We start from the raw sequence: 27,811 nt of genomic DNA, 5'->3' as shown, positions 1-27,811 counted from the left end.
TTACATGTCGTTAGGATACACCACAGACATACTGAAATTTGCATCAATAATCTTCATTTTATTTTCTACTATAATTCATAGGTAAATAATGGTATTAATATCATTTTACAATATAAATCAGAGATTATGGGATCGAGCCCTTCTCCCAATTAATGTAAAAGAAAAAAGAAAAACCGTTTTATTTTCTATAATTAGCTGAAACTGTGGAATGCTTTGACCGGTAGACACGATGACTTCTCAAAACCGAGCTACTGAGCGTCTGAGCCCGTGATTCCACATGCCGCATCCTCCCAAGACACAAACTGCATCATGTCTAACTTCAACTCCCTGTTTCTCGTCTTGATTCTCACCGTCACACTGCTACCAATAGCTTTATCAGAACCAGAAGATGCTATTCAAGCTTTGGTTCAACGATTGGACTCAAAGCGGCCATCTCCTTCGGTTCAAGAAGCTGCGGCTAAAGCTGTTCTCGAGAGATTGCTTCCGGGCTATGCGTCTAGCTTCGAGTTCAAGATTGTCTCCAATGTACTGTCATTTTTCGATCTTTTTCTACCCTAACTCGTGTTTTAGCCTATTTACTACTTGGTCATTGCTTTATTTCAACTGGGTGCTCTTCAATCGCTGTATTCTTAGCTGATGGTGTATGCTTATATGCTTCTTTTATGCGTTGGGAAAAGATAGGAAAATAAAGGAATTTGATAGGTGAACGATGTTTCTGGTGCAAGGTTGAATTTCTGCTTTGCATTTGGGCGTCCTCAAATTTTTTGGGCTTTCGGTTTAATTGCTTGGAAGAGATAAGAAAAGAGGAGAAAGTTAAATTATTTAAATTTAGACCGTTTATCAGCGGTTAAAGCGGTCTTCTTTGGTTCTTCTACTTTATTTAATTTTTTACCACGCACAATGCTGCCCTGTGGATAGATAGGAGATAGTTTTTCCTTCAGCCCAAAGAAATGGTACAACATATTTTTCTTTCCGTCTATTTAGACAATTTGGAGGACTTTTTTTTTTTTTTTTTTTTTTTAATGAATAATAAGAATTTCATTAAAAAGCGAAAAGGTGCAATTCAAGCACATATGATATATGCAAGAAAGAAACCTGGTTAGAAAGTGAAAACAATACAAGAAAACTGTGGAATTTTTTTTTTTTTGATCAGTAAAAGATAGATATTATATATATGAATGAAAAAGATATAGCCCTTGTACACAGGAAGTATACATAAGAGCTCCTAAATACACTCTAAAAACAATAAACTAAAGACAAGAAATCCTGAATATTGTCCCCATGCAATACAATAGTGGAAAACCAACACATTAGAGTGTGGAGAAAAAAATTCTTCAACTCGGTCATTGTGCATTCCTTATTTTCAAAGCAGCGCCCATTCCTTTCCATCCAAATACACCATATAATGCACAACGAAATCATCTTCCACGCTGCTGCCACTTGTTGACAGCCTCGCAACTTTGTCCAACAACCCAACAAATCCACCACCCTCATAGGCATAACCCAAGCAACATCAACCCTTTGAAAGATCTCATCCCACAATGCCATTGTTACCTCACAACGTAATAAGAGATGGTTCACAGATTCTCTATTCTTCTTACACATGTAGCACCAATCCACCAATACACAACCTCTCTTCCTCAAATTTCCCATGGTCAATATCTTCCCAAGAGCAGCATTTCAAACAAAAAAAGCTACTTTAGAAGGCACACGAGATCTTCAAATATTCTTCCATGGGAACGGAGTTTTGTCAAGCTGTGTTGTCAAGATGTTATAATACGCCTTAACTGTGGAAATTGAGCGCATTTAAGTCTATAGAAGCTGTCCAAAGGAGAAGAGTATTGAAGAAGAACGTTTTAAGCTCCTCCATTGTCCGTTCATGTTCCTCAAAACTTCAATCATTCATTTCCTTCCAAATACACCATATGAGGCAAGAAGGAACCTTACTGTTGCAATTTGTGGACTACCACTCAATCCTCTCTGAGAGTCCAGAAGGTATTAGAAGGATTTTATCTGAGGCTCTTTAATTGTAGATGTCCATTTTTCTTTGAAACAGCAGTGACTTGGTCTTCTATAGACTGCTTCCTGTTCTAATCCATGACTGTCCGTAAGTACTTCCTTGGCAAATTATCATCATATCTTTATATGCTGTTTGTGTTTGTGAGGACTGTATTCTTTTATTTGATTTCATCTTAAAATGATTTCGCTGACAGTTATAATCTCAAATCTCAGGATGTTTGCGGTGGACAAAGTTGCTTTTTGATAAGCAATCACAACCCCTTAAGCAAGAATGGGCCAGAGATACTGTACGTTGAATTTGTTACTTGCTAAAAATGTAGTTGTATGTTTTTTCTTTTTCTGTTTCCAATGTCAGTACAATTTTTTGGGACTTGATTGCCCAAATATATTGCTGTATAAGGTCTGTTATCTTTTGTTAAGGATCTACTTGTGTAATTTTCCCGTTTAAGGGATAGCTACAGGTGAAAGATCCCCCCCCCCCCCCCCCCCCCCCCCAAAAAAAAAAAAAAAAGAAAAAAGAAAAAAGACATAAAATAAGAGAACGAAAGATGTTTATTTTCTGTTATTTTAAATCTTGTATTTCTCTTTCAGGATTAAAGGAACCACAGCAGTTGAAATTGCATCTGGCCTCTACTGGTACTTAAAGTATTGGTGTGGTGCTCATGTTTCATGGGACAGGACTGGTGGCATTCAGATAGCTTCCATCCCCAAGCCAGGATCACTGCCTCTTATAAAAGATGAGGGAGTGCTAATTCAGCGACCTGTCCCATGGAACTATTACCAAAACGTTGTTGCATCTAGTTGTGAGTACTGAATCTTTGTTTTTCTCTTTTCACTTCTACCCAGACTTCGTAGTAACTACATGTTGCTATTATGTGGCTCTAGCTAATTGAGAGGGAAAAGAAACTAAAAGTAGATGAGAGATTAGTACATTATTGAAGAAATTTTACATTTTTATAAATCAGAAAGATTAAATGTACACTTTTTTGGATTGACAAAAAAAAAAAAAAAAAAAAAGATGAACACTTTTTGCTCTTGCTTGAGATGAACATTTTTTTACCATGGCTAATGCTTGCTGTGGAGGAAACCATAAGTAATTTACCTCTTTTTTTTTTTTTTTTTTCAGATTCCTATGTTTGGTGGGATTGGAAAAGATGGGAGAAAGAGATAGATTGGATGGCTCTTCATGGTGTTAACCTACCTTTAGCATTCACAGGCCAAGAAGCCATTTGGCAGAAAGTTTTCATGGTGAACAATTAAATACATTATAAGTCTCTCTCTGTACTCTATAGCAACTTACATCTGGATAATTAAGAGTATAAGTTACTGAATTATGTTGTAATAAAAAAAGTGGGATGTAGATACCTACATTATTCAACACTAGTTGTGCATAGAGCTCAAAGTTGTGTTTTGTAAAATACAACTGAATAACGAAGTGGCAGGTGGATTCAACAACCAATAAAAAAAGGGTGAATCAAAAGGTTTTAACTTCTAAGTATTACCTCTTAGCTTTATCTTTCGGAAAATTTTGTAGCTTGAATTTGTAGGAAGAAAGTTACTTGGATGAATCCTTTTTTGGAAAAAAACAAAACAATCTTTTATGAAAGTACAAGTCTGACATTTAACGGTATAGCATGTGCAGAAATTTGTTTCTGGAAGAATTTGTTTCCATGTAATGTGGATAAGTTGGACTTAATGGAGGGATTGTTCATGAGTTTTTGTTTTCTTTTCAGGATCCTAGAATGTAATTAGGTGTTTCTTTTGTATACTTTCTGTGTACATGGGCTTCGTCTATTTCATTCGATGAATAAATTTTTTTAACTTATAAAAATAAATGTGGATAAGTTGGAGTGTGTCTTCTCTTTGAGCTGTGTCTATATCTGTAACTGATTGATTAGTAAGTTTATACCACTGTTTTTCACTATATTTAAAATGTCACAAGTCTCTAGATTTGCTGTTATTTTTTTGGTTCCATATATTTAGTTTGACTGTATTTCTGATTTGTACCATTTGACTAATGTAGGATTTTAATATTAGCAAGGAGGATTTGAACGGTTTCTTTGGTGGACCTGCTTTCCTTGCTTGGGCTCGTATGGGAAATTTACATGGGTAGGTAAAAGTGTTATGCATTGTTTGTCTTAATGAATGAGAAATATAGTGATTTGTGAAGAATGCACTTTTGGGCTGTTATTGCAAATGCATCTTTGATTTTTTTCCCCTTCATTTGGGTGCCATTTCTGTGCAGTAATAACTCAGTTGTCATTTGAGGCTTGACAAGAGGACTGCCAGCTAGGAATAGTGTCAGTCGCTGTTTATTGGGTGACCTGTGCCTGTACTGGTCAACTGATACTTAGCATTTCTTGCCCAAAAATTCAAAAAAATATGTATAAAAACATAGATTTGTATAAGCCACAAGCTGTGTTTTATTGCAATGATGTTACAAAGTCACAGTGCTAGCAAAGAATGTGGAAGAAAAAGACAAGATTCATTGATGAATTTTTTTGTGATGATTGAAAAAAAATTCTTTGTGTAATTGTAAGATGCATACGAACATCTTTGCTAGAGAAGTTACATGTTATGCTGCTTATTGTCTTTATCATCTGCTTTCAGATTATAGAACCTAACAAACCCCTAGGGATTGGCTCAAGTGGTAAAGGCCTTGAGCTTGAGGGTATGCTCCCCCTAGGTCTAAGTTTTAAATTCCCTTAGAGTGCAAACAATCTCGAGGGGCCATCAAACTGGGGGTTTCCTCTTAAATTACCCGAGGTGCACTTGTAGGAAACTCCTTGCCGAGAGCCTGTGCACCCTCAGGATTAGTCAGGACACTATTCCTGGACACCCGGTGCCAATAAAAAAAGAATATAGAACCTAACACTTATTTAATCACAGGTGGGGTGGGCCTTTATCTCAAAATTGGTTGGATCAACAATTAGCTCTACAGAAACTGGTACTATCTCGCATGCTTGAACTAGGCATGACTCCAGGTATTGTTGAGATCCGTATCCATATCGTATGTCAACATACGCTTGACGAAATAATCAATTGAATACATGGTTTAATTGCTTTTTCAAAATATGCATTAGATTTTTTTTTTTAAATCTTCTTTAAGTGAAAAACTGAAAAAAAAATTCTTCTTTAAGTGAACCAGTTTCTCCCTCTCAATCTGATGGTGTGGCTCATCCAAGGCAATGCCTCTTTGTTTCAGTGCTGCCATCATTCTCAGGGAACGTTCCAGCTGCTTTGAAGAAGATATTTCCTTCAGCAAACATAACAAGACTGGGGAACTGGTATACCATTTTCTTGTTATTTGATATGAGAATTCAGCCTATTATTTTGTGGGCCCCACATTGCATAACATTGTATAAATCTTAGCGTCTATAAATCCTGACATCTGAATTACTTTCTATTAGACAACATGAATAAGATAAATCATATTTGGGTTTCTGGTTAACTTATCAAAAAAAAAAAATATTTGGGTTTGTGGTTGTCTTCCAGCTCCTTTGGAGTTTCTCTTTTATTGCGTGTAAAAGTTTTACTATGTCTTATGTTGAGGTTTGTCATTTCTTGTTATTAGGAACTCTGTTGACGCTGATCCACGTTGGTGCTGTACTTACCTTCTTGATTCATCTGATCCTTTATTTGTTGAAATTGGGGAGGCTTTTATTAGGCAACAAGTTGAAGGTACACCTTTTGTCTGTTGATAGCTTACTTGGAGTAGCACTATTCTTCCTGACATAGTTTTAACAAAGTTTGCCATGATTTTCTATATCTTTCAATTATTTGATTTTAGACATAATATTAATGAATGTGTGATTCTTTATGATCATTATGCTATAGGATGGGGGCTTAGTCATAGCATGCTAGAGGATTGGGCTTAGTCGTCGCCCTCCCAAATCCTTTTCCGTATGTGTCTGTGTGTTTTTATGTGGAAAGATCTGTGCAGATCTCCTCTTTCCTTTTCTCTTCCCTCAATTTGTTTTGCAAGTTTTTTCCTCCTGCAAACTTCTTTGATATTTCTCATCTTCATTATTTATTTTTTATTTTTGGCTTGGAAGAGTCAAATGGACTAATGTGACATCTCTGATATACATGGTACCAAATAATAATGTGAGATGGAGCCAGTAAGACTTGGGCTTTGTTTGTTTACTGAAAAAATTATCGGAACTCCTTTCAAGAAGAAAGTTTTCTTCTCTATGGTTTCCTTTGTCTTGGAAGTTATATCCATTTCAAGCTTGGGTATAATTTGTTATGTATCAAATTTAATTCCCTCTCCTTTCTGATTTAGTGACTAACTTTGCACATTCATATTTTATGTGTATTAATTGCAGAATATGGGGATGTGACAGACATCTACAACTGGTAATCCCTCTCACTTTGTATTTTTTAGTAGAATATTTCTGAACATGTTTGGGTACATAATTCTATGCGGTTTCTGTAAGTTACTTAATCTTTTTGCATTAAGTTGGTTCTCTTGTTTTTTCTTTTCTTTTTTTTCTACTAATTTAAGGAGCAATTTTATTTGTAGTTTTTATTACATTTCTTCCAGTTAATATCTTGTGTATCTTTAATATTCTCACTTTTACTGAACTTTGTCATGAGTGCAAAGTGCAAACCCACAACCTGCAAATAAATTTTGTGACCAATCTTAGGATTGTTAAGAGAAATTGGAAGACATCTTTTCATAAGTACTAAGTAGGTTCGTTCAAGCACAAAAAATTCAATTCTGCATTAACAAGTTGTTTTGATGGTCATATTTTATGCCAAAGATCAGGCATGTGTTTTTCTATGTGCTTTTCTAAATGTGAATAGCTGTCTTAACCTTTCGATTGAAAGAGATAGACCAACTATCGTGACTAAATTTATTTTATTTTATTTTATTTTGTTCCTATCTCTTCAAAATCTGATTATTTTGGCTTAAAAATGAATACCAATATTATATTTAAAATGCAATATTTTCAATGCCTATGCTTTTAATGGCACTTAAACATTTCCAATATGTTTACTTGACATCATGTTGATAGATGAATAAGTATTGACAGTTCTGGTTTCAATGTTTTAATGAATTGTATTTGGATCTGTTTCCCCGAGGGCCTATTCTATAGATCAATATCTTTGTTTTGCTTATGCTCGAGAGTTATTAACCTGTTTCGTTCCTTTTGCTCCATTGAACAGTTGAGATATAGCTGTTTTTTTGCATTTATTTTCCTAAATATGTGGGTGATCGTCATGCTAGCATATAAGTTAATAATCACTCTTTCCCCTTTCCTTTTTTGCTTTGTTCATAGCATACTTGCTACTGGAGGTCATTGAAGTGTGTATTACCATGTTTAATGCAGTGATACATTCAATGAGAATACCCCACCTACAAATGATCCAACTTATATCTCGTTGCTTGGAGCTTCTGTCTACAAAGCAATGTCCAAAGGTAACAGAGATGCTGTGTGGTTAATGCAGGTAAGATCCTCAAGCTACTAAACCACGCACCCCCCCCCCCCCCCCTCCCCTCTTCTTCCCAAAACAATAAATGTGTCATTAGCATTATTTTATTTATACAAATATGTTACACGGTCATGTTACTCTTCAATAAAGTTTCTGTCATGTTCAGTAATTTATGCTCTTTTCTTCTTGTTGTTAGGCATTGTTGGGTTAACTAAAAAAAATGCATTAATTTAAAAACTAAATAAATAAAATCAACCTTGAATGGACCTTCATATTTTCGGTCATATTGTAAGGATAGAATGACAAGTAACTATGATGATGGCATTCCTTTCCTATCATGCTGTCTGCACAAATTGCTTTGTTGAATAATTTGTCCTAATAACGAGTTTAATAAAGAACTCGTTTGTAAAATTAGGCCTCTTAAATGGATGCAGTTAGGTGTTTTCTTTAGCTTTAATTTTCCTTGCACCTATACCTTATCCTCTAAATTATGTGGATAAGCATTAGATATGCATATGTTTATGCTGTCCATGTGTCACTCTTACACTCATCGGTAATTAGGAAAAGAAGCTCAACATCAATTCGAATGAGTTTTTTCCTTTCATGTGTCAGCACTCTATTTCTTGTTTTGTTGTCTCTCCTGGTGTTGAAGCAGATCTGGAGAAGGTTGGTGCTCCTTCTTGACTGGCCCTTCTCACTGATTCACAACTCTTTTACAAACCCTATCTCCAATTTCTTAAACACTAGTAGCAACTCACTTTCACGTTCTGTATCGATGAGAAGATATATTTTTTTATATTTATATTTAGTTAAAGTGTTATTATTCATATCCAAGACATAGTCAAGACATTTATTATTAATTTCCCTAGTCGTAATTTAGTGTGCCAACTTTGGGTTTTGTGTGATTTTGCTCATTCACATTCTATTATACATGAAATGCTTCTAATTGACAGGTCTATAAATGGGCAGGGTTGGCTCTTCTATACAGACTCTGCTTTTTGGAAGCCACCTCAAATGAAGGTATATGCATTTATCTAAGATGAATTAGATTCTAAAACAGTATGCTTTTCTAGGTTGTGATAAAGATGTTCTGTGTTAAATTAGTATTAGGAATGATCTGCTAATATATTAATTCTTTTTATTTCTAAACTGTGTGTGATTCTAATAATTTGGTACCTGTAATTTGTCATCTCACAGGCTGGTCTTACACCGTCTCCTAAATCCAAATTGCTTGTCCTTTCTAATAGTTTATCCAGATGCTAAGGGGATGTTTGGTAATAGGTCTCATCTCATCTCATCTCATTTTCTTCCCAAACATCACTCAAACACAAACAATTTTCAATTTCAAATTTTCAACTTTTTCATCTAATCATTACACCTTTTCCAAACTTCCAAACAAAACACAAAAAACAATTCAACCTTTTCAAATTCCAAAATAAAAATAATATTTTAACAATGTAATATTTTTATTCAATTATTTCTCTCACATTTCCCAAAACCCTATAAAACATCATAATTCAAAACTATTTCACTACTATTCACAAATCATTTCACTACTATTCACAGATTTCTCATCTTATCTCATTCTCCAAGCATCATTCATCTGTCCGGTTGTCATACCATGTCAGCTTTAATTCCTATTCTCTAAAGATTAAACAACTTGAGACGCATCAGCAGATAAAAGGTTTTGTGACATATTCACTGTCACGAGGCATCTTGTGTGGGAAGTAAATAAATACTATTATTTGTATGAACTATGAAGTCCAAGTTGGTTTGATTCTTGAGAGCAGCCACTACATGCATGCATGCTGAAGATGAGAATGATATGCAAATCCCCCTCCCATACCCATATGGCCTTCTATAAAAGAGTGGCTGTAGCCTTTGGTATTTCCATCATATGGCAGTTTTTTTGTAGTTTCTTCATTGATTCATAATCTTAGGCTCAAATCTCTATGATAAAGCGCTACATGACTGCAATCATGAGAGTTAATGATCCTATCCTCTGCTATGATTTCGTCTAATTCCATAAAGTTTTCATCTTATTAAAAAAAATGATTTCGTCTAATTCCAATAAGAAAATTCATGACTAAATTTGTGACTGAGGCATTCACATAGAAAGAGAGAATGCCAAAAGAAGCACTGGCAGTACTGTCTGTTGTTTAACATTAATTCAGAGAGTAATATTTTACTTCAAGAATGTTGCTAGCTTCTGACTTGACCAAGTATGACTGTATGGCGTAGAAATTAAAAACATACTGTTGATACTCAAGTGTTGCATAACTCTTTCATGAGGGACTAAAATAGGAACAAGCATGTACATAAAACCCTAAGTATGGAATAGAAGGGATGGCTTTTTTTTGTGGCTGCACCAGAGTAAAGAGGGTTTTTGGTTTTAGTGGAAATAATAGGAGAACAACCTTCCTCTTAAAAGGCACTATTTTGAAGTGTTGATATTATATCTGAAGTAAGGTGTCAGAGCAACTAGTTTTTCATACAATGATCAGGCAATTGTATCTAATAATCCTATTCTCCTTCATTTCTGAGATAGATTTGTTGCCCAACTTCTTTAGTTTTTATTCAAACTTCTGATCTCCGAGCATTGTGTATTTATGGTACAACTCCTATTCTTAAGATTTCTGTTTGCACTAAGCTAATTGCTAATAATTTTTGCTACACACATTTACTGTTTTTTATTTTGTTCAATTTTGATAATTAAATTTCAACTTGCCAATATCTGCAGGCACTTTTACATTCTGTTCCATATGGAAAAATGATAGTTCTTGATCTATTTGCCGATGTCAAACCAATATGGGAATATTCATCTCAATTTTATGGTACTCCTTATGTCTGGTAAGTTGATATTTTATCAGAGGATATGCTTGAGCTTCAAGAAATTTCTATGATAATGAGTACATTTCAATTCCTTTTTTTGTTTTTCTGTAGAAAGTTTTCAAATTTTCAGAAAATATGTATACTCCTTGATCACTTTAATGGCCATCAGGTGTATGTTGCATAACTTTGGTGGAAATATTGAAATGTATGGCATCTTGGATGCGATCTCCTCAGGTCCAGTTGATGCCCACAACAGTAAAAATTCAACCATGGTATATCAACTGTCTTATGTGTACATATTTTACCATTTTAAGCATCAAATGATTTTTCAAGTATTTATTAGTTGTAAGCCTAAACTGCAGGACTTTTTATTGTTACCCTAGATTTTCGAATATTGTGGTATATTTGGAAGAGCATTTCAATTGTGTTTATTTTTACACTAGATTATTCATCAATAAATCCTTCATAACTTGTCAAAAAATACTTACACCAGATTATCTGACTGATAATTTTTATTTGTCTTCTTACTTATAAAAAAAAAATATTTATCCTCTTGATTACTGTCTGCACTTACATGTACGTAAAAAAATATTGGAAGCAAAATTTATAAACAAATTTATAAACCTTGGTACTTTTATCTTCTGTTGCCATAGTTTCGTGAGTTTGCTAGAGTGGGCCGACTAATAACTTATTGTAATAGGTTGGCGTTGGCATGTGCATGGAAGGAATAGAGCACAATCCAGTGGTTTATGAGTTGATGTCTGAAATGGCATTTCGCAGTGAAAAAGTTCAAGTTCGGGTAATTATAATTTTTTATCTGTTATTCAATGCTTGTTTCTTTGGTCAGAACTATTGAGGACTTGAAGTGCAGAAGGGTGCAGAAACTCTTTAAAGACAGATTTATGTGTGCTTATTAGAAAATCTTCTACACTCTTCTGATCCCCTCTCTCTTAACCATAGGTTGTTACTCTGAGACACTCTAACCCTCCAGGTTATATCAGTTGTGATTGTGAATGTATAGTAACATTGGATCATTCCAAAAGCTAAACTGTCAGGAAGTGGCCCAACATTGTACATTATACATCCCACCCACCAACATCCTCTGGCACTTTTTGGCTCGATCAAGAACCCTCAGCTGATTTTGAACCTTGAATGATCATTCGAATAAATAACCAAAAATCAGGATGCCAAAATTTCAATACAAGACCAAAGAGATTAGCCAATATCTAATACCATGTTTGTAGACCATCCATAGTGATTCATCTCACCACTTAAAGTTGATAGGAAGTAAGCAGAAAATTGTGATCATGTATGATCTGTTTTGTGATCACCACTAGGATTTATTTTACTTTTCTTTCGCTTCTTGTACAATCTGTTTTGTAAATTTGTCTTTATGCATAATTTCCCACTCACCTTTGTTGGGTTGTATGTGGAGCCTAGTTTGTGAGCAGAAAATCGAGAAACAAAGAGTTTGCTCGACTGTCGCTTGACCTAGCACTCAAGCGAAACTCAACCCGTGAGTTTGCTCGGGGTGCGCTCGACAGTGGGCTCGAGCGAAGCTCAACCCGTGAGTTCACTTGAGTCTCGCTCGACAGTGGACTCGAGCGGGACACAAACCCTAGTGTTCGCTCAAGTTGCTCTCGACACGCCGCTTGAGCGAATGACCCAATTTTTGCCAGATTAGAGTTTCCAGTGCCGTTTCTATATATATGTCATATTTTGAATTTATTGTGTACGTTTTTAAGCAGTTTTCATTGAGAACAAAAGAGACAGTGTGAGTTGAGATTTGAGTGATTGTAATCTCTTCTGAATTAATAAAACTTCTATAGCTCTGTGGACGTAGGCACGTTGCAGAACCACATAAATTGTGTGTCGTATGATTTTGATCGTTGATTGTTTTTATTTGTTTGCCATCATTGGTGTGTGTTTTGCACAATAGCTAGTATCAAGAGCCAATGTCGGATTTGAAAGAGAATGATGGCTGGAGACAAATTGAAAGCACCCAGGGTCGAGAAGTTCAATGACACTGACTTTGGGTATTGGTCCAATGGAGGATGTAGATCAAGGACTATCTCTACGAGAAGAGTCACCATCTTCCACTGGGGAAAGAAGCCAGAGGGCATGGACGATGCTGAGTAGAATTTGTTAGATCGACAGATTCTAGGGGTTGTTCGGCTGACCCTGTCCAAAACAGTGGCGTACAACATTATTAGAAAGAATATAGGTGGATCTCATGTCGGCTTTGTCAGGTATGTATGAAAAGTCATCGGCAAATCACAAGGTACATCTGATGAAGAAATTGCTCAATCTAAAGATGTCGGAAGGTATTTTTGTGTCCCAACACTTCAATGAATTCAATACGATCACAAATCAATTGTCTTCTGTAGAGATTGAGTTTGATGATGAGATCAGAGTGCTGATTTTGTTGGCATCATTGCCAAATAGTTGAGAGGCCATGAGGATGACGGTGACTAGTTCAGCCAGTAAAATGAAACTGAACTACGATAACGTACATGACATGATCCTTGCTGAAGAGGTACGTAGAAGAAACTCTGGTGAGTTCTCAAGTTCGTGATTGGCCTTGAACGTTGACAATCGGGGCATAAAATATGATAGGTTAAGCTCCAAGAACAAGGGCAAGAGCAAGGCGAGATCTGGGCAATAGAGCACGTGTTGGAGTTGTGGCAAGCCGGGCCACATCAAGAGAAACTGTAGGAATCAAGAAAGTGCTGAGAATGTGAATGCAGTGGCTGAAGAAATACAAAGAAATACAGGATGCCCTAATTCTTGCAGTGCACAATCCGATTGATGATTGGGTGTTGGATTCAGGAGCTTCATTCCATAGCACCTCACATCGAGAGATCATGTTGGATTATGTCGCTAGTGATTTTGGGAAGATGTATGTGGCTAATGGAGAGGCACTAGATGTAGTGGAAATGGGTGATGTGCGCATCATACTTCCAAACAGGGGCTTGTGGACTTTACAGCAAGTCAGACACGTTCTAGATCTGAAGCAAAACCTAATCTTTGTGGGATAGTTTGATGACAACGATCATGCAGTAGCGTTTTCTAGAGAAGCGTGGAAGATCACTAAAAGTGCGCTGGTCTTGGCGCATGGTAAGAGATCTAACTCTTTGTATTTAACAACAAAATCCAGTGATGTGCAAGGAAATACAGGAGTGCAAAAAAGCAGGCTTGATTGCGCGAAACAGATGATGAAGCAAAAGGGAGTTAGTTTTGTCGTTCCTCATGTAAGCTTCTAGAAGTTGGCAAAGGTTGCCAAGATCGGTTCGAGACTGGTTACTTCTAATGCAGTGGGAGTTGTGAGTCGCCCAGTGGATGTGCTGACTGAGGGCGATGTACGTGGTAGATTGAAGTCAGGCTCGACCTCAGTACATCTTCTATCTTGAAAACGGGAGCTGTGAGCTGTAGAGGTGATAGGCTTGGCTGGAAACAATGGATGGCATGTGGAGAACCTGTCTCCAAGTGGGAGATTGTTGGGTTGTATGTAGAACCTGGTTTATGAGCAGAAAATCAAGAAACAGAGAGTTCACTTGACTATCACTCTACCTAGCGCTCGAGCAAAGCTCAACTTGTGAGTTAACTTGAGGTGCGCTGGACAGTGGGCTCGAGTGAAGCTCAACTCATGAGTTTGCTCGAATCTCGCGCGACAGTGGGCTTGAGAGGGACGCAAACCCTAGCGTTCACTTGAGTTGCGTTTGACACACCGCTCTAGCCAATGCTGATTGGCTATTCACTCGAAGTGCACTCGACACGCCGCTTGAGCGAATGACCCAATTTTTGCTAGATTAGAGTTTTCAACGCCATTTCTATATATATGTCATATTTTGACTTTATTGTATACGTTTTTCAGCAGTTTTCAGTGAGAACAAAAGAGGCAAAGTGTGAGTGTATATTGTGAAGAGAAAAAAGCCCTAAAGATGTGAATTGAGATTGAGTGATTGTAATCTCCTCTGAATTAATGAAACTTTTGCAGCTCCGTGGACATAGGCACGTTGCCAAACCACGTAAATTGTGTGTCGTGTGATTTTGATCGTTGATTGCTTTTATTTGTTTGACATCGTTGGTGTGTGTTTTGCACAACACCTCTCCCCTCACCACCGATAAAAACCATGTAGCTGCTTGATGGCACTAATTTTCTTTAATATCACACTGATGTGTAGACATAAGAAAGTGCAAGCAATGTTTGTGATGAGAAAAAAGATGCTTCCTTGAGGGTTTTTTTATGATTGCTGATAATTTAATGCTGTATGGTCTGATTGTAACATTGTCACTATTGTAGGACTGGTTGAAGTCCTATTCCTACAGACGCTATGGTAAAGCTGTTCATCAAGTTGAGGCAGCCTGGGAAATTCTTTATGGCACAATTTATAATTGTACAGATGGAATAGCAGTATGTTTCTTGTCGTACACAATATCTCTCTTTCTTTATTTCCCTTAAACATAATTTAAAAAAAAGAACCAACTAGAAATAACTATTTCATTGAAATAAATGAGTTGGAAACTGTTTTAAAGGAGCGATCTAAGGGTGAGATGTCTCACTTATTTGAATAAATGTTTTGAAATTTCAGTAGGGGTTGCAATTCATGTTTACGGGTCGTGTTCGTATCGTGTCAAGTTATGCGTATTAGATTATATGGGTCAATCCGAACATGACCTATTTAATTAAACGGATTAGACCCTAAAACCTTAACATGACCCATATAAATAACTGGTGATATGACACGACCCGATCCACTTAACACGTTTAATAATTAACTTTTATTTGGTTAACCTGGACACGACCCATTTAGCCCTTATCAACCCATCTCATATAATTGAGTTGAGGTATATTTAGTTTTAACCCAATTAATATAATTTCATATATGATTACTTATAAAAAAATATATAATTTCATATATGATACAAGGATAACTATATAAATCATTCACAATTATAACTGGATTCATGATAAAATATATTATATCAATATTCAAACCAATAATATATAAGAAAATTAATATTTTTCATAAAATAAAATTACATATTAACAAAAAAAAGTCTAATAATTTGAGATATTAAGTGGTGAAATACTAATATTAATATTACATCCCAACAACAAAAAAAGGCATATAAAACTAAACTAAACATTTATAAAATTTGAAAATAGAATTTATTTGTGTTATACGGTTTGATTGAGGGTTGATCCCAACCCACAATTGACCCGTTTATTAATCGTGTCTTATCGGTTCAACCCGTTCTGATCCAAACTCATTTATATCAGATCCAAACCCCTTTTTTTGTGTCATATTTGTGTCGGGTTTACAGATCGTATCATATATTGCCACTCCTAAATTTCAGCATCCTAAAAGAGTGCAGATAAATTTTTTAGTCAATTTTACTTGTATAAAAAAAAAAAAATGTAGTCAATTTTCCTCTACTGCTATAGTTAGCTTTGTAAGTGATTCTTGCGTGTGTGCTTATGGTGAGCATTTAAGAAACTCAAACAAAAAGAGAGATACTAATGTTGCTATGTGTACCAACATTTGGAGTATTATTTGACAATGTGAATGTATGTGTATCATTGAGTTTTGAGGTTCCTGAGACTTGAGAGCTGGTCTTTTCTGACATGTTCATTTGAATATCATTTGATGAGATGAAGGTTTGCTGTAATTGAGCTTTATTCTACATTCCAACATAAACAAATCACATTGACCATCTAAAATGGGTGTTTATAACTTTTGGCTCTTGTAGTTAATACAGTATCTTGTCTGATACTTATTTATGACATTCTAACTGATCTTGCAGGATCATAACAGAGATTTCATAGTCAAATTTCCTGATTGGGATCCATCAAATGCAAGCGCTGCTTTGCCTGAGGCACATTTGTGGTATTCTACTGAGAAGGTGATCAACGCCTTACGCCTATTCCTTAATGCCGGAAATAATCTTGCTGGAAGCATTACATATAGGTAATTGGAAAAGGTAACACACGCACGCACATTTACATGCATATAATAACTGGAATGCGTGGTAATTAATAATTAACTATCCTTGCCCATCTTGTGAGTATCTACCTACATGACTATAGAAATTCAAATCAGGAAATAAAAATTAACCTGAAGAAAAAGTGAATGAAGCAAAGAATTTCTAACTATCCATGTCATTTTGACAGGTATGATTTGGTGGACTTAACACGGCAAGTACTATCAAAGCTAGCAAACCAAGTATATTTGGATGCTGTAGCTTCTTTTCAACAGAAGGATGCAAAAGCTTTAAGTCTTCATATTCAAAAATTTGTTCAGCTCATAAAGGATATTGATGTACTTCTTGCTTCTGATGATAATTTTTTACTTGGAACCTGGCTTGAAAGTGCAAACAAGCTGGCAAAGAATAGTCAGGAGTTGAGGCAGGTGAGAAAAGATATTCTTCATTGGAATAGTACCTAGTTTGATGATATGACTATATGGTTGGGAGTGACATGACTCAATGCGTCGCTGCTTTGAACATATTAGTAAACCTCAGGAAGCCTTCTTCCTAGGATTGTGATCAGCTACACATTTTCCTTTGGCCATATCTGACCATAAATTTGGTTAAGTTAAAAGCTTCTTTTTGTAGCACTCATGCTCAATCGTGTTTAGCAGTACATTAATAATATTGGCCAATCTGTCACGTGACATTCTCTCTTGGGATGGATTTGTTTGACATTCTCTTTTGCATGAGTCTCATGTCTAGTAATTTAAGCATGTTCAGAACACTTGGCAGATAAAGATGATCTATGATTGATTGGATGTACTTTTGTGTTCTCCTTCAGTACGAGTGGAATGCCAGAACTCAAGTCACAATGTGGTTTGATAGCACAAAAACCAAGCAGAGCAGCCTTCACGATTATGGTAATCTTTATGTTGCATCATATATTACTCCCCTTCTATTTTGGTCCTATTTTCGTGACATGGCATAACGCTTGCTTCTAATCAGCGAACAAGTTCTGGAGTGGGCTACTCGAAGGCTACTATCTACCACGAGCTTCAACCTATTTTCATTATTTGACAAAAAGCTTGCAAGAAAATGAAAACTTCAGGTTGGAGGACTGGAGAGAAGAATGGATTTTGTTTTCGAACAAATGGCAAGCAGGCATAGAACGTTACCCGGTGAAGGCCAAAGGAGATGCACTTGTTATTTCTAAAACCTTGTATGAGAAGTATTTTGGCCAGAAGAATTGGAACAAGAATGTATATCGTTTAGAAACAAGCAGTAAGCAGGTTCTGCACTTTACCCGGTGATGATCCAAGGAAATTGCACGTACCGTTTTATAAAGCCTTGTATGAAAATTAATTATTTCAATCATAGATATATATATATATATATATATATATATATATATATTACATAGTCAAAGATAAGCAAGGGTGTTGTAAAATAATCAGACACGAGACATGTTCTAGATTTTCATTATTCGGCAATAATCTTGCTCTGAACACTTAAATGGTCATGATTTGTTGTATAATCTCGAATGTAATGGAAAAATCTCCACAGTTGCAACAGTAATTGCCGTTGAATTTGTCTAATGGATGCAATATTTGTCGACGAAAAATATAGTCAAGGCTTTGGAATGGCCTGTTTTAGTAGAAGAAACGTTACCCAATAAGCCTCCAAAGAAGAACCAGGGGAAGGCCCGGTTTCCTCGATTGGAGCACCCAAAATAGAGCCCAAGACAAAACCAAGCCCAAGCCCACATCGAAATACGTATGTAGGTGTTATCCATTCCGGATGCATAATGAAAGGCCTATTAACGATCTTAGCTGGTACTCTGTGAATTATACAGATGGTTGGATAATAACAACAGGACATATTAGAAACCCTTTTTGCATTTCCATTTATTGAAATACATGAAGAAATAGAAAGATCAGTTATTTCATGTGTAAACAAGTAGTAAAGGTCAAATTTGAATTGGAAGTATGGCCTTTCTTTCCTATCCTCAATGCATGTCAGTTCTTAGTACAATGAACAACCCTTTTTATTATGTATTTTGCCCAAAACCAATTCCCTAAATTCAAAACTCCAAATCTTGTCGCCTTAGTAATCGTTAGTACCAATTATTGCTGCTGCTGCTACGTACACAACAAGGAGAACCAGTCTGCATGCGCGCAACCTTTTGCACTTGATCTTCCCCAGTTGTCGTGCTTTATATGCATCTAACTTCATGAGCAGTACTCTACCTTAACTCATGTGGTGGATGGATTCAAGGGATTGAACTGAATTTAGGTTCAAATATGTCCGGCCATGTTGATGATGATCAGTTGCGTTGGTCAGATTTTCATCATTAACAACAAAGTGGGGTTTCAGTGTTATGGGTCCATATAGTCATAATATGGCTTCTGGAAGACCAAGCTTGCCACTAAGATACAGTTGTGTAGGTAAATCGCATTTGTGCAGATTTGAGACTGCTTCTGTCTGCGTCAAAGTTAAGGTCGACCCAGTCAAGGCAAGCAATGGCTCTAGCAAGTTATTCGAACTCTGATCGCTTTTTCTTTCCTTCCTTATTTCTTCTATCAAGGCTTTACCAGTGTCAATGCCTGTTTGTTTGAAGTTAAATTGTCAGAAAACACGACTCCACTAAGATGTTTGAACTCATTATTCTATACAAGGAAAATTCTATACAAATATAGAAGCAACGACGACCCACCTGCTAGGTATCCACCATGCACGTAACCATTAAATCTTTCACTTGTGTGTTCACCGGTAAAGAAGATGCGTCCTACTGGCGCCTTAGCACAACCCAAAAACAATAAAAAAAGAAGAGATTTCAATACAAAATCACAATCAAAAATTAAATAATGTTATTATTCATGTTCGATCAGTTGTGGTTAAGTAGAGATACGAACATATATAGAACAGAAAGGAAAAACGTTAACGTACCTTGATATTTTGAAAAAGTAGAGGATTGGAAATGATGGGATAGTTGCTGTAGCTGCCCCGCTGGAACCTGTTATTCCACCAACGAGGCACGAGTATATCAGTGGCATTAGGTATGTTGGGTCCAAACATGTCCCTGAGTACCCCCATTGCTTCTTTCAATGTCTCTTCATCTGACTGAGCCTCCACACGTTTCGATTCCCCATTTGTCAACGTTACGACTAAGATATTTGAACCAGGGAATGCATTCTCCATGTGCTGTTGACGTGGCAACAGATCAGCAACAAAGTTGGATAATTTAATGATTAATTAAGGATGACTAGATGGTCTCGTCCTATACCGATATTTAAGGATATTTTGACTATAAATCTAGCATACTTTATATGTCACAATACAAAAAAAGAAAAGAAAAATTAGAATCTGCCAACGGAATGGCGGCATAATAGCAGTCCCCTTTCTCACGAGGATTGCCCCGGAGATCGAGCCTTTCATATCCCCAACACCCCTTTACTAGAATCAATATATGCTACGTCAAAAGAAAAAATGAAAATTATAGAGATGTGAGATCCTGCATGCAATGCCTCCACGTGGTCATGTACTACTTCTACATAATTCAATCTTCTTCTAATCAGGCAGAGATTCGATGTATAATTAAATTACATGGGTTTAGGAGATATGATGATAATAATAATAATAAAAAAAAAGGTTCCAACTAATAAGTTGGAAATAAAAATAGAAAAAATAAGATTGGGATTAGTTCCTACGATGCACCTAATTTCCATATTGCCACCAGCTCTATGAGAATGACAGAAACATCATATATATACATAACAATGGGAAGAATCATTCAAAACTAATGATGCAAAGACTTTGGCTTTTGTAATGATCCCTACAAGAAAATAATTAATGTTGAGAAACACATAACCCAATCTCATAATTCATTTGCTGTATCAAACAGCGGAGCAAGTTGTTTTCATCAAATATTGGATTTTAACTATATATATATATACCCGCGCGATACAAGCTGTGCTATGATAGCTAGTTGAGTCAGATGAGCCAAATTTGAATTATGTGTCAAAGAATGTGGCAATAAGTTAATATGATTTGGTACTGATCATGCATTTTAAATGGCAAATAGAGAAAAAAAAATAGTGGGCGCTAGCTGATAGTGGGAATAACTACAAAACTGATCATTATAAGCTATAATTTATACAGCCACTTATATAAGGATATCAATCCGATTAATAACTCCGTTGATGTTGAAATAATTTAGGGAGCATAGCAAAGCTAGGATGCATTTTTCTTCACATTTAACCTAAAGCAGAAGCCAACTATAATCTCTCCTAATAAATGATGTGTCAATGTGTCAGCAACAACCAAAGGTGGTAATTGAAGATAATTATGCTAAGGTTTTATTTTAACTAGATTCCATTTTTTTTTTCTTGGTGTTCAATAATTTCATCTGATCCACGGCACAACACCCCTCCCTTCTCTCTCTCACAAGAAAGACTATTACTTCAGCCACAACACACGATTGACAACGTAATGAATTGCTTAATTGCATAGACTTGTAGTGGAAGCTAGCCCGCATTCCAAGAAAAACAATATGTATATATATATATATATATGATGATTCAAAATCCCATAAACTAAAGCAGTAAAAGCCAGCATTGCACTAAGGACATTTGAATGTTAGCTGGCAACATTAACAATTATAATAACAATAATAATAATTAAAAATAAAAAACAGATGCATACAAACCTGCCAGAACGTGTAGTAGCCCCTCCTCTCGTGGGCATAGATGAAGAACTCTTTTTCAGGTCCACATGGCCAGAATTTGTATGGAAATTTTAAGAAGATCTTTGTGTACACCATCACGTCACATGTCTCTATGGCCTCCATTTTCCACCTCTGTTCCATTATTTTATTCATGATTATGTCAATACTAAAACATAAAAAGCAAAACTTAGAGCAAGGGACCACGAATATACATGACCTACTGCCACCAAATATTATGTCATAGGCGAGTCCCGATCAAAATTGACTTTACAAAAAGAAAGTCCAGGTAAATCTTGTTCAAGCACATATCGGCATGGAAGATCTAAAGAGTTCATGTATCTGTTCATATTATTAAACAACTAATTTATTGTACATATGGCCAAACAACTAAAACTCTGAAGTGGAGAAAATTATAGCGAAGCACCGATTGCGATACTTGTAGCTGTTGGCAGTAGCTCGTCTCATTTTTTTTCCAAAAAAAAGATTTCATGGTTAGATCAAAGATGAAGTACTGCAACAAACTATTTTCGGAACACTAGTTGTGGCCTAGTTTTATTCATTCTCAACAACAATATACTTCTACTTAACCGGTTTTCAAACTGTACAAACATCCATAACCACCGTACACAGTGCCAGTATCCACTAGCCAACTAACAAATTGTCTATCACATAAGTTCTGACGGCATTTAATATGTGGGTCAGACCCCACACATCAAGCGAAGAGATGAAATTTATTAAAAAAAAAACAGTAAAGAGGTGAAAGCAGCGTGCCTTAGTAGGGTGTTATCTCTATAGATTCCCCTACGTTGGACTAAAATAATATATGCACATTCTAGAGGTCATTACTCGTTCTTTCTCTTTCTTTTTAAAATACAGGGTATGGTCAATCATTCTTGGGACTAGCGAAAAATAATTGGTCTCGAGCGTAACTGCTGTGAGTAATTGACACATAACGGGACACTCAGATTAATAATGTGCTATTATGTTCAAGGACTAAAGTCCGGTTATTATGAGTAAATCAATTTACCAAACAATCTCAAATGTCTACGATATTTCAGTTAATCGCCTGGGTGCAAAAAGGGTTAGCGTAGTCATGAGTTGCAAGAATTTCACGATCAACTAGCGAGCACAATGTCATGAAATCAAAAGATACGTGACATGTATTGTGAGTTCGAACTTGATTAGAAAAGGTTTGAAAGTGCATAAAAAAAATGGAAGAGGAAACGTACAGGTAAGGGGGTCTGAAGGAAATGAGATCACTTTGGAGAACACCAATGCTGGCGGACAAAACCACGTAAGTGGCTTCGTAGACGCAACCATCCTCCGTTAATACCTTCACGCCGTTTCTCGATTGCTGTAATTCCCGAACGACCTGCATCAAATCCGTGCATAATAACACAGCAATAAATGTGTGAGCTTAATTTAATATAAAAAACAAAGTCCAAGGCAACAACCCAGAAGATTCTGAGGAGTCAAACCAAGAAAATCTGTGCAAACTTGGAATTCCAAAATGAAGAATGGGAAATATTTATTGAACGAGAATCTGTGCAGAGTTGAGGAAAACAGACCATTTACCCACTTATGGTAGCTTTTCTAAAAGTAGAATTTTTCTTTCTGAGCCCGTGACCGCCAGGCGAGAATCACATTTTTATTTTTTTATTTACATTTTTTTATTATTTTAAAATAGAAAAAATATAAAAAAAAAATATCAATATAGTCATCTCTTTAAATATTAAATTAAAAAAATATAAAAAATTAAATTAGATGGATAAAGTAATATTTTCGTTTAGGAAAAGATGAAAATCCACTGTGAATTATAGCATTAGCGGAGACATGAGTTCCATTGGCTCCAGATTCTTTATGCATTTGAGGTAGCGGTGGCAAAGACAATAGTCCATTAAATGGAGAAAATGACAAGACCCCGTCTACTTTCATGTTCACTATTTGACTGATATGACATCTCATCTCATAGGGTAGTGTTCTGGGTCATAACTCACACTGTGTAGGGTGATGGAAATTTTGAAATTTGGGGCCTACAAATTTATGAGTGATAAAAGGGCTTTAATGGTCCATAGCTATGTGATTGAAATCAAATACGGTGTAGATAGGTCAAATTATGGCTGTAAGTTGTGGTCCTCAACAAATAACTTGTACTGTTTTTTTTAGCCTCGTTGTAAGTATTGGAAATTGGGAGATATGGTCAAATATACGATTCAAAAGTGGCGGACCTCGCTTGTCTTTAAACAACATAAAAATACAAGATATCTATTACTTAACGTTTGTATTCTTCTTCATCAGCTCTACTTTCATCACTCAAAACATAAAAGTAGTTTTCCAGGACCCAAATTTTCTAAACAAATGTTTCTAAAACAGCGACGAAAATACATGCCCTTGTACGTTCGTTCCTTTGCTTTCTATTAAATCGTGAAAAACAAGTATATTTCAATTTTTTCCTGTACAAATATTGATGCATTTTATTTTTATGTATATTAAAGAATTGATAATGACACCTAAATCAGATATCAGAGAAAATTCCCGTTAACCTCCTTGATTAGTAATTTTTTGTGAACTAGAGAAATGGCATATATATAGATCCAGACAATACTAATAAATTTAAAAGTAAAAAACAAAAATGAGTTGACTCCAGGGACAAAAAAAAAAAAAAAAAAAATTGTTTTAATAAATAAGAATATTGAAAATTTCAGAAAACGTCATTATCTGCAAATTCCACAAGTAGGTCAATCTATCTATATATACAAGAATTCGAAAGTAGTAGGTACATGCAAACAAAAAGAGATCTTTGGATTATTCCCCTATATTAAAACAAATAAATTATGAAAAACAACATAAAGAAATATAATAAAAGAATGAGATTTATTCTACGTACCTTGTTTAGTTTGAGACGGCTGTCCAAGATATTACCCTCAGACGTAAAAAGAAAATCTTCAGCCATTTTGTATAGCAAATACTCGTACCCTCTTTCATCTGCAACTAAATATTCTTGTTCCCCAAAATCTACGTAAGTTGAAATTGGCTCAACCTCTGCACCCAAAACACATTTCCAATTCATGCTTTTTAACAGTTTAAAGAGAAATATAACTCATATATATATATATATATATATATATATAATCTCACAAAATTAAGACATTACCAAATTAGTTTAGTTGAATTGAGTTTTTTTTTTTTTTTTTCTTGTTGAGTTTAGACACTGAAATATAGTATGGGTATATTGGTATCCAAACGCTTTACATTGAAACATCTCAGTGACATACAGTACCCTTTATTCCGTTTGAAAAAGGACGTCATGATTTAGAGAAAGTTTTTTTAAAAAAAACACAAGCACACGCATAGATGCACACAAACACACAGAGAGAATTAGATAAATTCACTGTAAATAAAGTCGATCTGTAATGATCAAGATCTTATGCATCTATTTTTCGCTCTTCTTTCTTTCTTTCTTGATTTCACCACTTTCTCAGCAATCAATTAAATAGAGATCGAATTATCCATAAACGAGCTATAAAACTCACCTGCCATCTCAAAATCATGTAGGATAAAGTCAATGGCAAGCTCTATCGGCGTCTTCGGCGAGCTAAACAAACACCCAAAAAAATAAAAGATAAAAAAAAACCATTAGTATTCATATGATATGGACATTGATGTACAAGTAGAATATCTTTTTGGATAAGCATAAGAAAACATATTCAGAATCACATTATATAATAAGGAATAAGCTGGTTTTGGCAGCAGAATTAACAGTCAAACTGGACTTACGAAGGTGGTTCGGTTACTCTACTGATGTCGCACCCACCACCTCGGACCTCCCCCTGACGGCCTCCTCTTTCCTCAGCTGCTGCATCGCAGAGTCCACCGCCTTCTTGTACGAGTCGGCAGCGAGCCCGCTCGGGAAAATCTTGCCGCTGCAACAGCAACAAGATAAAGTAGTTCAAAACCATCGTCGTTCAATATAACGTGTTCTAAGTGGATTCTATCACGTGTGAGACTCGGAATAAAAAACGAAATGTCGTGGAGCAGCAATGTCACCATGGCGCAAAATAGCAAAAATCAGAAGCGGTTAGAGAGAGAAAGGTATTGTATTCGGATTCGGATACGGATACCTGCGGTCGTAGATGTTGTAGCGGGCATTGCTGTAGTCGGAGAAGCGAGTGCGTAAGCCGGATTGATTGGCGAGCTCCCAGACGGGGTTGGACTCTTTGCCACCAACTCCGGCAATCCAGCCAGCCCCGAGCTCCACTGACACGCCCCCGAAATCCTCCTTTCGGACCCTGCCTCCAATTCGGTCCGAAGCCTCCAGAATCACCAGGTCCTCCAATCCGTTCTCTGTTAACACTTTCGCCGCCGATAAACCTTACCAAGATAAAGAGGCAAAAGATTGAGTTAAAATAAAAAAGAAAGTATCGCGTATATGGAATGAAAGGTGGAGATGTTTGTATTGGGGGCCTACCGGAGACACCCGCACCGATGATGATGACGGAGTACCGAGAAGGGGAATCCATGAACAGAACGAAACGAAATGGAAAGGAACGAATGCGCGTTGTGCGAGAGAGAGAGAGAGAGAGATAGAGATCGATCTTGTTGGCGAGAGAAGCAGAAATAGCGGGAGTCCATTTATATAGGTGTCGAAGGGTGTCCTCTTCGTTTCCCGGTAGCGAGGGAAATAGAGAGGGAGACACTATCGGAATTTATCTTTTTCATAGTGACGTGGCTTGACGCGTGACTGCCCGCGCAGTGGTGTTTTCGTCTTTTCAACGGGGGTTCATTGGGCGTTTTCATAATTTCAAGAAAGTGTGTCACCGAAATTACCGTCGGACCCTTAAAACACACATAATATTGCAACGAAGAAATAAAATGAATATTTTATCATTAATAATAAGGTTCTTGAGCTGTGATTTATTTGGGTTGAAACATATTTGATCGTTTATTTGAGCAAGTAAAATGAATATTCAAATTCCCTTAATTAATTAATCCCCAAGGAAGAAAGAAAACATTATGCCATGTCATTTTGATTGGTGGAAATGCATCATGCCATGTCATATTCTCATGATTTATATGAGACAAAAGTAGTACTAACTTATATTTAGTAGGGAAGGTTAATACCATTAAAAAAAAAATATTGATAATTAAATATCAATAAAATATATAATTTGAAATCATAATTATAACATGCATTATATACAGAATTAATCTAGTTTTACTAATATGATAATGGCCTGTATGAACAGTAGTACGTGAGAACGTACACATGATGAGAGCATGATACACCCCCTCTCTCCCACTCTCATGCACGTATGACGTACACACACATAATATATAATAGATCAATATGGAAAATTAAGCTAGCTTATAAGAAAAATTAAAACTAACTTAATAAAAAATAAATAAATCAAGACGAATTAATCACTTTTTTTTTTTTATTTCTATTAGTACGTACCCTTAATATTGTCCAGGCGGCCGGCCGGCATCATGAATAGATTCTTCTGACTCCTAATTAAAGAGGCGCAAACCAATGGCTATTGAGTTTGTCAACTAATATGCATAGTTGACAAATAATACAAGTCAACGGTTGATAATCTATTAGTTTTATCGAGTTGACAATTTGTCTCAGCGAGTAATGTTTAATTATTGCATGTAACTCCTACAATAATCTATTATTATTTTTTAAGCATGACACATAGCCTATGTTGTACCCTAGCGTCAATCATTAATTTTTTTTTTAATAGGAAACGTAATCTACAACGATTAATTTTTTGTTGGACTGCTTAAAATTATTTATCTATGTGTTTCCACAGTAAAATGATGTAACAGTAAATTTGGATCATATGAAGGGCTAATATGTAAAGCAACCAAACAAATGAATGTTTATTAGTCACCTTGAAGGATAGTACTGGAATTTCGTTGGCCGAAGAGGATAAGGGTATAATGGTAAATTGGATAAGGCTTCAGAGTTCAGCCTTCAAAGTAAAGGGGCGGTCTAAACCGTGTGGAGGTGGGTGTAGTGTGTGGTATGGTGTGGTGTGGTGTGCGTCAATACCAGAACGTGGAAGGGAAGGCATTGAATTTCAGTGGCAGAGCGGCAGAAGAACCGACCACTTGGCACTGGAGCTCGCACGTGAGACATTACTTCACACGTGTGAAAGCCTTTGCGGCGGCTAGGTTGATAGGAGCTGTCACTTTTAGCCACGACAGCTTAATCACGACTCTCCATAAAACATCGATATTACATCATGCTCCGTACGTGTTACATATAAAAAATGTAGAAATAGATCAACAGTGTAAACGCACTTAAATGGTGACACAGATATATTAGAAGTTACTCAAGAGCTTAATCTCATTGCTTGAGCATAACACTCACTCATCGTTTTAAAAGTTTGTCAAATTTCTGTTTAAGACCAGTTTTACGATGATTCTATCCTAATTATTGCATCATAGAACATACATAAATAGTACTATTATGCAAACAATTCTACTGGAGGCAACCACGGAGGGAATCGCAGCATAACCGCGTCCCACATGACATTAAATGGAAATGACACCATTTCTTGGAAGACCGAATTGCAATTTCTTCTTTGTCGCTTTATCAACCAAGGTCTCAAGGGAATCAGCCCAACCACGATCCTCATGACAAATACGAAGAAAATTTATCGACTTGTCAGTTCTTAAAATGTACTGAGAAAAAGATTGATAAATGAAGGAAGGAAGCATCCCAGCATGGAGCCTATAACCATCTCTCCAAATAGATTCGACTTTCACAGGTTGATCCACAATGAAATATTTAACAAAAATATCTTTCAACTCTCATTC

General features: G+C 36.1%; 2 protein-coding genes across 3 annotated transcripts; one reads left to right on the top strand and one right to left on the bottom strand.

The window, feature by feature from the left end:
* The first annotated feature begins 204 nt into the window (after positions 1 to 204).
* LOC121239513 (alpha-N-acetylglucosaminidase-like) lies at positions 205 to 17,838 on the top strand. Of its 2 annotated transcripts, XM_041136769.1 has the most exons (20): positions 205 to 525; positions 2,233 to 2,306; positions 2,611 to 2,822; positions 3,146 to 3,267; positions 4,043 to 4,128; positions 4,909 to 5,003; positions 5,225 to 5,306; positions 5,594 to 5,700; positions 6,348 to 6,378; positions 7,356 to 7,473; positions 8,428 to 8,478; positions 10,199 to 10,308; positions 10,460 to 10,562; positions 10,991 to 11,089; positions 14,594 to 14,704; positions 16,099 to 16,262; positions 16,466 to 16,703; positions 17,105 to 17,183; positions 17,269 to 17,655; positions 17,696 to 17,838. In XM_041136769.1, exons 1-19 carry the CDS (start codon positions 310 to 312, stop codon positions 17,571 to 17,573), a joined length of 2,403 nt encoding a protein of 800 aa, XP_040992703.1. In that variant the 5' UTR covers positions 205 to 309; the 3' UTR covers positions 17,574 to 17,655; positions 17,696 to 17,838. The 2 variants fall into 2 exon arrangements, with proteins under 2 accessions (XP_040992703.1, XP_040992704.1); XM_041136770.1 differs by lacking the exons at positions 17,105 to 17,183; positions 17,269 to 17,655; positions 17,696 to 17,838 and having other exon boundaries at positions 16,099 to 16,275; positions 16,466 to 16,549.
* A 302-nt stretch (positions 17,839 to 18,140) lies between these two features.
* LOC121240006 (polyamine oxidase 1-like) lies at positions 18,141 to 25,628 on the bottom strand. The gene is given in 12 exon segments (XM_041137435.1): positions 18,141 to 18,662; positions 18,664 to 18,866; positions 18,977 to 19,058; positions 19,210 to 19,464; positions 20,969 to 21,118; positions 22,212 to 22,358; positions 23,874 to 24,028; positions 24,520 to 24,581; positions 24,764 to 24,819; positions 24,822 to 24,909; positions 25,108 to 25,357; positions 25,455 to 25,628. Coding segments are annotated over 12 exon segments (1,524 nt in total). The 5' UTR covers positions 25,507 to 25,628; the 3' UTR covers positions 18,141 to 18,638.
* Between the last annotated feature and the right edge of the window lie 2,183 nt (positions 25,629 to 27,811).

Source organism: Juglans microcarpa x Juglans regia, chromosome 7D (assembly GCF_004785595.1).
Source record: "Juglans microcarpa x Juglans regia isolate MS1-56 chromosome 7D, Jm3101_v1.0, whole genome shotgun sequence".
Classification (NCBI taxonomy): domain Eukaryota; kingdom Viridiplantae; phylum Streptophyta; class Magnoliopsida; order Fagales; family Juglandaceae; genus Juglans; species Juglans microcarpa x Juglans regia.
This window is presented reverse-complemented; position numbering and strand designations above follow the sequence as displayed.